Source organism: Epinephelus moara, chromosome 20 (genome assembly GCF_006386435.1).
Source record: "Epinephelus moara isolate mb chromosome 20, YSFRI_EMoa_1.0, whole genome shotgun sequence".
Classification (NCBI taxonomy): domain Eukaryota; kingdom Metazoa; phylum Chordata; class Actinopteri; order Perciformes; family Serranidae; genus Epinephelus; species Epinephelus moara.
The window spans coordinates 2,187,040-2,200,516 of NC_065525.1; the positions used below are offsets into that span (position 1 = coordinate 2,187,040).

The 13,477-nt window shown below is 42.6% G+C and overlaps 1 protein-coding gene across 8 annotated transcripts in view; it reads right to left on the reverse strand.

Annotated features, from left to right (window-relative positions):
• akap13 (A-kinase anchoring protein 13) overlaps window positions 1–13,477 on the reverse strand; it is a 190,987-nt gene that overhangs the window by 169,189 nt on the left and 8,321 nt on the right. For 7 of the 8 annotated variants that reach the window (XM_050072194.1, XM_050072195.1, XM_050072191.1 and 4 more), the window contains exon 2: window positions 9,784–12,888. The exons of the other annotated variant lie outside the window; for it this stretch is intronic. In XM_050072194.1, the coding sequence (XP_049928151.1) occupies window positions 9,784–12,888 (3,105 nt within the window). The remainder of the gene's footprint in view (window positions 1–9,783; window positions 12,889–13,477) is intronic. 8 annotated transcript variants of the gene reach the window in all.

A 13,477-nucleotide genomic window follows, 5' to 3' on the forward strand; every position in this document is an offset into this window, starting at 1 on the left:
GCAACTGTTAACCTTCAGAAGTGCATCAATATTAAGAGTGCAGTCAACTAATGGGCCAGACTGGACCCTCTAGTAGGCCAGTTCTGGCCCGCAGGCCGTGTGTTTGATGTACCTGAGGTATTCAAATCCTACTAAAAAGCTGACCATTTTCAGGATTTGATCCTATGTGATATCCCAAATCCAATCATTTTACTTCTGAACAACTGGGCCCTGTAGGCATCTGTTTTAAACAAAACTATTCAGGTGTAGGAAAAGAAAAACATTATACTTCAGTGTGTTCAAACTTTTGTTACTCAATGACAGAAGCACTTACAGTGTTTCTGACTGTCGGGGAAAAAGGAGTGTTACCTTTCAAATGAGACAATGCATGTGCATGTACTAAAAATAGAAAAATAAGAGCTTTCAATTTACTGTGAGTATGCCTTGGATAGGTGTTTTTAATGAACATTAGAGCAATGTTAATAAGTTTTAAGTAGTGGTGGAGCCTTTAAGATTATTAAAACCTAAAGAAACTAAAAACCCAACACACACTGATTCTTAGTCCTGACAATTAGAAAAGAGGGCACACTGAACAACTAGAGAAAACACACTCTGAACAACAGGTTGACCGGGATAAGAGTTACATTACTACAACAGGTAAACTCCAAAACGGAACGAAAACACTAATTCTCATGCATCAGAGACAGGTTATCCTGCTCTAGAGAGCTACCAAATCACTCTGCTATTAATGTTTGCTTTTGACCTCTTCCGCTACATGATGTGAAATCAAAAATTCAAAATAATCCAGATGAGACTCACAAGTGCCTGGATCAGAAAAATAATGAAGATTATCAAATTTAACATATACTCTGATTTTTTGTGTAACCCAGATTAGAAAAGACTAAGCCCAAACCTTCAGTACATTCAACCCAACAACCTAAATGTGTGATATGTGTCCCTGTCTCTTAGGGGCTGCAGTAGCTCAGTCCATTCCAAACCAGTTCCCAAGCCAAGTCAGTGAGAACTTGGCTTGGTCCCCATACTTGGTCCCCATACTGAGCATAGACTGGTAGCTGGAAAGGCGCCAGTTCACCTCCTGTGCACTGCCAAGGTGCCATCTAGCAAGGCACCAAACCCCCCACTGCTCAGTGTGCCTATCCAAGGCAGCCCCCTTACTCTGACATCTCTCTTTTTTATGTTTGTGTAGGTCCTGTTTGTACATGTCTGTGTATTTCAGGCCTGTGTGTATAGGCTATGACAACAGAGTGAAAAAAATTTAATTTTCCCTCTGGGATTAATAAAGTATATTGTCTTCTTCTGCTGTCTTTACGAAAGGTTATTAAATGGCATGTACCATTAAGTACCTGCTCAGCGCTGCTTTAAAAGAGCCATCCAGTCTTGTATTATCAAGTAAAACAAACAAACAATACACACCATGTGGGTGAGTCGCATAACTGAAAGCTTGTCTCTGAGCTGTGATTAGATAATGAAGAATCTGTTAGGGATCAGTTCCCCCTCTCATGGTGAGTCAGTAATGTTTCTGGTTCAAATAATTAAAGGGTGAAATGGGAAGCTTCTCCCTGACCTAGACATCCAGCCTGGAAAACTCTGGGACATACAGACAGTGCTGCCACTCTGACTGCCTCTTTTAGTTATTTTATGCTAACTTAACCTGTTTCTGGCCTCTGGTCACTGTGCTTTTTGACATCTTCATTCTGCTGATTTTTGGCTTGTCTTGGAGGTAGCTATTCATTTTCACAGGATTTTCTCCATATTCTTTGGTCTATGATGTGATGCTGTCTGTCAGCTTCTCTTTTGTCATGTTCACCAGCACCCATACAAGACCTGCTCTGATAATGTTTCAACCTCGGCTGTGAAGAGTTTGGTAGGTGTATTTACTTGTTTCTGTCCATCAACAGGTTGGGTGGCCGAGGAAAGTTTGGGCAATTGTTACATTACAGTTTGTCAGTGAGTCATATTTTTAAGTTATTTGAGAAACCAGGCTAAAACAATTTAAGATACCCCTTCTTAAGCCCTTGAGTATATGAACATGCTTAAATAAATAAAAAAAGGAATTTTCGACATGGACCTTAAATTATTCATGTTTTTGTGTCCACGTGAATAATGGGGAAAACAACTTTTAAAATTTGTCCAGTTTTGAGAGAGACTGTCCTGCCGCAGCAGCATAACAGGCTGCAATGTCATCCATACAGACAACTGTGCACTGTCCATTTATGTCCATTAGAAGTGCTGGTTTACTAATATGTGCTTTGCACATAAAATAAGTGCTCAAATAGAATCACCATCTGACTCATGATATATGCACACCAGCTGATTTTGTTTTTACCACCGTGCATATGTTGGTGATCAGAATCATTCTGAAGTTACAGGCATGTGCCTGCTATCTGCAATCAGCATACTGCCACGCCTCCTTTTCTCTATAAGGAAATAAGTTTGCCCAGAGGTATATCATGGAGAAAGCAGTGAAGTTGTTTCTATACACATATTAAGGCCCTGACACTCCAGTGTCAGACCATCAGTGAGAATTTGTCAATGTAATGGCAATTGGAAACAGCTGATAAGCTGGTTGTCGCTCTCTTCAAACATGTTTAAACATGTTGGTCTCTGATGTACACTCTCCTGAAGGCACAAACTGTAATATCTTCCAGCAAGAACCAAAATATGGAGCGTGGACTGGTGGCTGGAGAGGTGCCGGTTCACCTCCTGGGCACTGCCGAGGTGCCCTTGAGCTTTGTGCATGTATAGGTCCTGTTTGTGCATGTGTGTGTCTTTCGGACCTGTGTGTAATTAACAAGCAAGAGTGAAAACATTGAATTTGGATTAATAAAGTAAATAAACTTTAACTTTAAACTTTAACTAAACTTTAAACTTTAAGGTTCCATATGACATCTGGGCTGCTTGATGCTAAAACAGAATCTTTTGTATACCCTGTATGCCTATTAATAGGCTACCAGTTAACCAGTTGGCTACAAATTAACATATGTGCAATTTCTATAAAAATAAATACTGGGACACTCATGTGGTCAAGATGGAGCCCTGAGATTGATTCTTGGTTCACAAGCCACAGGATCGGCAATCAAGGTGATGAGGAGGCACAAATTCGAGAAGTAGGAAAGGCCTCATATGCTCAGGAAAGGTGCTTCAGTACCTTCCTCGGCTCCTCCAGTCCGCCTGTCAAAATATCCGTGGGCAAGATACTGAACCCCAAATTGCCCCAATGGTTGTGCATAACTATTTAGAATTGCCACCACTACAAGCTATGAACACAGACCCAGGTAAGACTCAACCACTGAACCAGCGCCACATCCACAGCAGATCACTGAGTTGCAACTATTGTAATATGATGATGTGGCTCTGCATTACAGTCCTGCAATGACTCTCTCGCTCTCTCTCACACACATATTTTATGCAAACACTTGTAGACTGCACACAGTCATACATAACAGCACATTCACACACTGACACATACAGACACACATACATGCAGCACAACCAGTTCTCAGCCCACCTCTAGTTTCACTGTTCACTGTTAAGTCCTAATGACATCATCAAGTTGCTTGGATACAGTGCCCCATACAAACAGTGGTGCCGGATCACAGGCCATCTCACAAACACACACACAGCTCTGTTACTGACATTAGTCTGCCATGTCTTGTTGCTTTCTTCTATGCTAAGGCTGTAGACGAACTGTTGGGTTCTTTTTTCTTTTGCTAAGAAAGGTTGAGTGAAATGACTAGGCAGTATCTAAGTTGCAGTCATGATAGGACCTGATGGAATTCTCTAAATGCTAAGGAAAGGTGCTTCAGTGCATCCTTTCGTACCTCCTTTGGCAAAGGATACACTAGGCCAAGCTCTACCAAAGGAAATGAGATAATGCTTTGGCCATTCATGAAAACAATTATTATTTGCGGCGTTGGAGGCGAGACTTAGTGAATTGAAAGTGCGGCTCCACACCATGGAAAATCATTCAGTAGCTGTGGTAGTTAGCCAGCCCCCCTGTAGCTGGCATGGAGCCACATCACATAGCTTCTGCTGGCGGTCCTCCGGAAACCCCCGTGCAGCTGGAAGGCTGGGTGACTGTTCGAGAGAAGCACAGTACTAAGCGAAGCCCACATTCACCACCAACCTGTTCATGTCTGGAACCATTTTCCCCACTGTGGAGAAAACTCTGGTCATTGGCAGCTCTATTCTGAGAAACGTGAAGTTAGCAACACCAGTGGCCATAGTCAAATTTATCCCTGGGGTCAGAGCGGGCGTCCAATTTGAAACTGCTGGCTGAGGATAAACGTAGGTTCAGTGAGATTGTTATTCACGTCGGTCGTTATGACACCGGGTTACGTCAATCGGAGGTCACTAAAATTAACGTTGTGTCAATGTGTGCATATGCAAAAACCATGTCAGACTACATAGTTTTCTCTGGACCCCTCCAAAATCTGACCATTGATGAGATGTTTAGCCGCATGTCATCATTCAGTCGCTGGCTGTCCAGGTGATGTCCAGCAAACGATGTGGGCTTCATAGATAACTGGCAAACTTTCTGGGGAAAGCCTGGTCTGATTAGGACAGATAGCATTCATCCCACTTTGAATGGAGCCGCTCTCATCTCTAAAAACCTGGCCAAGTTTATTAGTGATTCAAAACCCTGACAAGCCAGAGTTGAGACCAGGAATCAGAGTCGCAGTCTTAAATGCTTCTCTGAGCTTCTAGAGCAGTGACCCACCCATAATGTTATAAAAACAGTGTCTGTCCCCCGACCAACTAAATTCGACTGTAGTCTATTAATTAGCCCTAAATCAAAACTACATTAAAATTCCTTATCCTAAAAAGCCTTATCCTAAGTCTTTTACATCCGATCTGGAAAACCTCACAGCCACTTTTATTTGTTATAGTGTACCGTGCACCTGGCCCTTATTCTGAATTTGTATCTGAATTCTCAGAGTTTCGATCAAGTTTAGTTCTTCAGTCAGATATTCAGAGTTATTATTGTAGGTGATTTTAATATTCATGTTGACGTTAATAATGACTGCCTCACTACTGCGTTCATCACATTATTAGACTCCACTGGCTTCAGTGAGATTGTACATGTACATACACACTGATGCAAAATACATTTACCATTTATGATCTAAACTGCATATTACTGCAGTGATGAAAAAAATCCAAGTCATAACCATTTTAAGTTTCAATGCAAGTGCTCAAGGAAAATACTGGTTTTGCAGTTGAGGGGAAATTGCTGCTGTGATATACAATGATTAAATTAATCTATGTGTCACAGTAATCATAATAATAATAATAATGTACAATATGTTTAAAAAAAAGCAGCAAAAACAGGTTTTAAAGAAAACAGATACAAAACTACGAAAAAAAGTGTATAAAAACTGTCCATCTTTGGAACACTGCAGTTTTCTCCATGGCAATCCACGTCATTAACATCTGGCATTGCATTATCTCAGAGCGTAGTCTAAGTACAGTCAGATTCTCTTAGCACCGCAGTCAGTGTTGGGTGTAACGTATTACAAAGTAATGCGTTATTTCAATGACATTAAATTTGTCCGTAACGCATTACTGCTCTAAATTCAATTATCACATAATCACATAAAAGAGGACCCACATGCCGGTTCCTGGTGTGCTGGTCAGCTACAGCGGCAGAGAGAGACGCACCAAACCATGGCCTCACAATAGACACACCAAAACATGGCCTTACAACAGATGCACAAACACATGGCCTTACAACAGCTGCACCAAACCATGGAGAGAGTTATGCATAAGAACGGGACTGTGTCTAATCAAACAATTAGGTTGTTAATTGTGCTACACAAGTTCTTTAGATATGTGCATAATGTACGCTGAGAACAGCGATGCTGTTCAGTGGGCCAGTGGAGAGGTTCCCCAGGCTGGGCAGTCTGAGCTGACTCTGAGGAGGACTGGGTTGGCTGACAACCTATTTGAGTATCTCCTCCCAATGAGGTAAAACCACATCTTTAGTGATAAACATGTCAAATAAGCCGGACTAGTCTGGCCATGGTTTCGTGCTTCTGTTCTAAGGCCATGGTTTGGTGTGTCTGTTGTGAGACCCTGGCTTGGTGCGTCTGTTGTAAGGCCATGATTTGGTGCATCTGTTGTAAGGCCATGATTTGGTGCATCTGTTGTAAGGCCATGGTTTGGTGCATCTGTTGTAAGGCTATGTGTTTGTGCATCTTTTGTAAGGCCATGTTTTGGTTTGTCTATTGTGAGGCCATGGTTCGGTGCGTCTGTTGTAAGGCCATGGTTTGTTGTGTCTATATAAGGCCATGGTTCGGTGTGTCTGTTGTAAGGCCATGGTTTGTTGTGTCTATGTAAGGCCATGGTTCGGTGCGTCTGTTGTAAGGCCATGGTTTGTTGTGTCTATGTAAGGCCATGGTTTGGTGCGTCTGTTGTAAAGCCATGTTTTGGTGTGTCTATTGTGAGGCCATGGTTTGGTGTGTCTATTGTAAGGCCATGGTTTGGTGTGTCTGCTGTAAGGCCAGGTATTGGTGTATTTATTGTAAGACCATAATTTGGTGCATCTGCTGTAAGTCCATGTTTTGGTGCGTCTATTTGTAAGGCCATGATTTGGTGCATCTGCTGTAAGGCCATGTTTTGGTGCATGTGTTGTAAGGCCATGACTTGGTGCATCTGTTGTGAGGCCATGGTTTGTTGCGTCCATTGTAAAGCAATGGTTTGGTGAGTGAGCAACTAGAGTAAGGTTTGTTTAAGTGTGTTTGGCCTGTTAAATACCATTCATATGGCATTTACATACACTTTTTTTTTCCTTTTAAGTCTGTCATCTAACAGTGTTAGTACAGCCAGTCCTTAATATCATTTTATTTAGGCCTATTCATATATTCATTTGAGCAATTTATCTTTGTACTAGGCATTGTAAAGAAGGCCAGTCTCTTTTAAATATTGATATAGTTTAATTTTGAGGTAGTTAGAGCCTTCTACAATGCTGTCGTTATGCTACTGATCTTTGTTTTGTGCTGATATGTGGGCATATGGAAGGTTTAATGTTATATTATTGTTAACCTACAATTATGTGACAAAGCATCTCAGGCAGTGTTGCAGAATAACGCAAAGTAATATAATGAGTAGAGCCACAAATTGCTTTCTGCAGGGAGTAATTAAGTATCGAGCAATGGGTAATACATTATTTTTTGTGAATTCTTCCTCACATCTTTCCTTTACCTCATGAAGTTTTCCATCAAGGTCTAGGAAAAGAGCTTGAGAATAGGGCTGTCACAATAACTGCAATACTGTACTACTGTGTGACTGACAAGCCAATCCCAGGGGATGGTAAGCAACTGACACAACCTCTTTGTTAATTTTTTTTATCTTTTTTTTTTTATTGGAGCTCTGCATATTAACACTATGCTAAATTGTATGCTACAAATGCCAGCTGTGTGACGAGCTGCTGAGTGTCTCTTCTGTGCTAAGCATGGCACATTTGCCATTTTTTTACTGGTCTCCAAATGTTGACAGACATTCAACTTTGGGAAAAACCATGCAACTGCCCATCATCGTTACTTTTTACCCAACCGTCCAATCACAATCAGTGGAGGAATTGTGGGACAAAGATCACAAAGCCAAAGAGTCACATAATGGAACAGCAACAATGGAGAATAAATTGATACTGAACCCTCACAGACTGGAGGGTCTGTGTCCATCCTCTCTCCCTATATGCTTCAGCCTTCCCCTCATCCACAGCAAGAGCCAGAGAAAGTATATACTCTACCCCTCTGCCAACATCTTTACTTCCACATATACTGTGAACCATAACAACCAGTTGCAACTAAAGCGCCTCAAAAAAAAAAGAAAAAAAAACACTGAGTCCCTTATTGCACCTCATCACCCCTCTGTGTTCTTCAGTTAACAATAAAAAAGTATTAACTTGTTTTAAAACTGTCATCTTTGTCTTTTAAAAAAGCAACAATATACCTCTTAGTAGCCCAACATAATGCTTATTTACAAAGCACTAAAATCGGGATAAATTAAGCAATTTGCAGAAACAACAAAAAATGGCAATAATATCACACTGTTGAGCTGACCTTAATCAGTGCAGGGGAAATTCCTTCACTGTGACAGCCCTATTTAGTAAAGGATTTTTTTCGACCGTTCAACTGCTGCTCAAAACTATCTACCACTGTTAAAGATGGAGGTGAAAAAAAAGGGTCACTAAATATCAGACAGTAAGTTTACCTCCTTGAGATAGTACAGAGTAAGACTGTACAAATATTTTTATTTTATTTTTAAAATTTTATATACTTTATTAATCCCCGAGGGGAAATTCAGTTTTTCCACTCTGTCAATTACACACAGGTCCAAACACACACATGCACAAACAGCACCTATACATGCACTAAGTGGAGAGATGTGAGGGGGGGATGTGAGAGTGAAGGGGCTGCCCATGACAGGCGCTGCGAGCAGTTGGGGGGTTCGGTGCCTTGCTCAAGGGCACCACGGCAGTGCCCAGGAGGTGAACTGGCACCTCTCCAGCCATGCTCCATATTTGGTCCGGACAGGGAATTGAACAGGCGATCCTCCGGTTCCCAACCCAAGTCCCTATGGACACAAATATTGATCCATATCTCATAATTATCAGACTTTGATCCTCTGCCTGACCCTCCCTGTAGCCAAGGCTATTCATTCATTTAAAAAGGCCTTGGCTGTTTAATTGTTCTATATCATCACACTATTATTGACATGGGGCGGCAGTAGCTCAGTCCATAGGGACTTGGGTTGGGAACTGGAGGGTCGCCTGCTCAATTCCCCGTCCGGACCAAATATGGAGCATGGCTGGAGAGGTGCCAGTTCACCTCCTGGGCACCCCCCAACCGCTCGGGGCGCCTGACCAAGGCAGCCCCCTCACTCTGACATCCCTCCACCTTAGGTCCTGTTTGTGCATGTGTGTGTGTCTCTGACAAAAAAAAAAAAAATTAAAATTAATAAAGTATATAAAATTAAAATTAAATTAAATTAAATTACGATTTTAATACAAAGTGGTAACCACTGCATGTGAATGCATGAATGGGTCAGACCTCTGCAGCACTGGATTTGAAATGAAATGTAATAAACAGGAGCTTCTGAGCTTTGATTACCTGCTGTGAAACAACATGACCTTCATCCATTTAAAATCAACATTAGTTATTTGAGCTCATTTTGGTCAAAGTAATGCAAAAGTAGTGTAATAAGTAAATCACTACTCTACAAACAGAGTAATATTGTAAAGTAACGTATTATCTTCAAATGAAGGTAACTAGTAATATGTCATACATTACAATTTAAGAGTAACTTTCCCAGCACTGGTCTTATCATAAGCTGCTGACATGCAGACATGACCTACCAACAGTCTGCCATTATCAACACCAGTGGACCATTATACAGGTTTTGTTAGTATATATGATATCACCATTTAAAGGTCTAATTATTTTTTCAGAAGTAATGAATGTTTAATACACCACTAATGCAAGATGCTACTGAATTGGGTGGATCTTTCTTTAACAGTTAAGGAAGTTTCCTTCATTACTGAGCGGTTTTCATGAAGAACTCTGGCAGGACATTTCTAACAAGGAAACTGCTGGTATGTGATAATTATATTGCGTTTAGACCGGGCAAAGAAAGAGGTTATTGTTAGGGAGAATTACTGACAGGGAATAGAATCAAAAGAGGGAAGTAAATGAAAGATAAAATGACTGTGGCAATGGACAGGTGTGTGTAGACACAAACAGAAATAACAGAGGAATTTAAAAAACAGTTATTTCGGCCTACCTATCTGGGATGTGATGTCCACTTTGACCATCTCTTCTATTGCTTCCTCTTTCCTTTGCATCTTTTTCTTCTCTCTCTCTTTCCATCCATCCACTGCATCCAGAGCATGATCCACAGCCACAGCCTCACGACCTTCGCTCTGGAACATGCTACTGCTGTCATCAAGAGGGATGGCAGAGACAAGCCTCATGTCCGGCAATGACTGGGATGACTGGCATTCACCTGTTTCCACATTGGCAGGGGCAGTTGCTTCATCTGGACTGGGATTGGCCACAGGAGTCAAGTCACAGGAGGTAACAGGAAGCGTTGAGTCGCAAGTATGCGCCAAAGTAGGAATCTCCCCTTCACATGGTGTTTTAACCTGACCATCCAGCTGTGGATCCCTCTCATGCTCTCCAGTTTGACGGTCTGAGTCTGACATGCTCTCAGGTTCCTTACACTTTGAACTGTGTAGACTGTCCTGCTCATGCGTCTGCCCTCCTACGTCACCATCAGTTGTTATGGATTCTAAAGGGTGACTACTATCTTCATCATGTTGTATCACACTCTCTTCCTGACAGACAGACTGATCTTGGGGGCCTCTATGATTCTCCTCAGAGTCATGGCAAAATATGTCAGACACCTCTGGATGTTGTCCTGGGTCTATAACAGGACAGGGGGGGATTTCTACCTGCGTGTGACTTTGACTGTCCACCTCGGTTGTAATAATTTCATTTGCTTCTGGCAAAGGTTTCATGTTAACTTGTAGTTTGCTGTCTTCTTCTTTAAGTTGTAAACACTTAGAGACTTCTGCAGTTTCTGACTGGACGTCCTCTTTGTCAAGTTGGTGTAAACTTGGAGCATCTCCATGTGCTGACAGGTCAAGGTTAGTCTGCTGGTCAACACTTAGCTGTGCTGTTGATAGATTTTCTGTCTCAGTGGTAGAAGGCAACACTACAGAATCAGACTCCTCTGATATTTCAACATCAGCTTGTTCTTTAGAGGCAAATGGATTAGTAGGTACAATGTGTGAATGTTCTACAGGTTGGTGTCCTGTCTCAGCTGCTAACAGCTGACAGGATTCTCTATCTTTGTTAATCGGCTGTGTGGACTGATCATTGTTGAGTAAATCATCTGCCAGCTGGTTTAATGACTCTTCATTCTCTGACCAATTGTTTGCTAATTGTTGGCTCAGTTCTATGCTAGCCATGGCAGATGCTACTGCTACTGCTACAACTGCTACTGCTGTGGCAACTAGGTCTTCACTATAGTTCTGCTCTTGTTCGCTGTCCATGGGAGATAACTCCTTAGCATGCACCATCCCACAGTCATAATCATCGCTCCTACTTCTTCCCTTACCTGCTTCCTCTTCACCCACCCACAACTCATTTTTTTTTTCCTCCTTGCTCTGCTCATCTCTCAGCATCTCACAGCCCAAACAATGTTCTAGATTTTCCCTCCCAGTTGTCTCAGGGCGTCCCTCCCATATTTGTGGTGGTGAAACATCCGCTTTACCTTTAAACAGCAGATCCCCAGCTTCTGTGGCACACAGAGGTTCCATAACTCCTACAGGTCTTCCCATGGGATTCACAGGTTTTACTTGTTTGTTTGACTCCACAGATTGTACATTTTGTGTATGCTTTTCAGGAAAATCCTCAAGAAACGAGTCCTTTGTGAATTCCGTACAATCTGGAAGTATGACAGGAAGTTCCTTTGCACAGTTAGATTCCACCAAACCTGTGTGGCCCACGAATGTAACAGCTTTACCAGCAACTGTCAGATCCTCAGTTTCTGACAATGCCTTTGACTCCACATTATCCACAGTAAGTTGGACCTGACTGGCAAGCCCCTTTAATTCCAGCTCTGTAAGGTCAAGTGTGTCCATATTTACCTGTTGCACAGTTTTTATTTCCTCTATATCTGCCTTTCTGGTGTCCATTTGACTAAGTTGTGAAGCAGTGACAGCAGAGTTCAGGTCAGAATGATCAAGCCCATGAAAATCTAGGTCATCATCCTCCAATAATTCCTTCGTTTCTGGTGTCTGTAAAGCTGTAACTTCAGTCATACTTGTTCTCTTGTCATCTGTTGGACTGAAGTCTGGAGTCATATAACTTGGGTCCAAATTGGTGACGTCACAGTCAGGTCCATGTGCATCCCTAGTCTGCCACTCTGTCTGGCTAGGTAGATGCATGGCGTCCTCATCAGCTTCCTCTCTTCGGGCTGGAGAACGGACGTCTGCCCTTTCTGTTTTATCCTTGGCTTCTGAGTCAGTCCCTGACTGGGTGTTCAGGTCTGTCACTTGTTCTCTCTGTGTCTTTATCTCTATCTGACTCTGAGACTCTATACTAGAGCTGGAGCTGATCTTGGCCTGTGCGCCCCCTCTCTTCCCCCTTTTCTTCCTCCTCTTTTTTCTGCCCTTTGCTCCTCTTTCTTTGTTCCCTTGCTTCTCTCCCCTTCCGTCTTCGACGTCTGCCGTTTCAGGACTCTTTATGCTGTAAGTCCTCTCTCTATTACTGACCTCCCCTCCATCTCCGTCCACTCCTCCCTCCTTCCAATCTGGCCTTACTTCCTCCTCACGCTGTTGGCCATGTACTTCCCGTCTTTGTGGACCAGGCCCATGTGACAGTGCTGGCTGTGTTCCAGCAGCATGTGGCTGACTAAGAGCTGCAGACAGTTGATAAGAAGTAAGATCCTGTTCTAACAGCTGTGGAGAACTAAGACCAGAAGCTTGGGCTAAGCTCAAATCACATGTTTTCTGCTTTCTCATTCCCTGCTCCGGCTGTTCCTGTTTTTTCTGATCCGTTGTTTCACTGTCATACCAAACTGACTGGGAGTTTACTTCCTTTCTGTTCCAGTCTTCATTGGCATCCTGGTCTACGCTTTCACCCTGATACCAGATGGTTTTGGCCACAGTTTCAGGTTCATGTGGGGCAGATCCCATTCTGCTTCCAATCCAGCCTCCATCCTGCCACAGCCCTTTCCAAGTTTTTCTTTCTTTGTCTGAAGACGTGGGGCTGGTCCTCCTGCCAGCCTGAGGAGTGTTGTTCATGGTGTCAAGTTGGCTTGGCTGCTCTTGGTCTGGCTGGCTTTCCTGGGGATCCTGGGATTGTTCCTGACCCATGGAACCTGAAGAAACACTAGTTTAAATTAGGGATTGTAAAAGAATCTTTCGACACAAACACTCAAAGGAATCACCAGGTTCATGTGTTTCTTTTAATGACAGCAGTCAATAACAACTGAACTGTGTGCGCATCGGGCAGAACCCGCCATGCACGATACAGAGAGCAGAGGAGAATTGTTAACGGGCGACCATGCCACTGTGTAAATAAGACAAATAACAAGGCTATTTAGTTTGTTTAATAAAAGGACAAGGTATAGACCTGTTTGACAGGAAAGGTAACCTTAAATGACTTCTGTTGTGATCTGGCGCTATATAGAAAATAAAATTAACTTGACCTTCAAGGGGAGGCGGGGCGCCCCCCTTATATAATGGTAGGGGAAAAACTGCACTCTGGACTCTGCCCTCTGCCCGGATTTTATCACTATGCCTCTGTGCCAGCCATAGCCGTGGCCAGAGGCATTATATTTTCAGGTTGCCCGTCTGTCCATACAGCTGTAGGCTCGCTGCGAACAACACTCGACTCTGTAGCTCCTCTTAAAAAGAAGTTAACAAAGCAAAGAAAGTTCGCTCCTTGGTATAACTCTCAAACCCGTA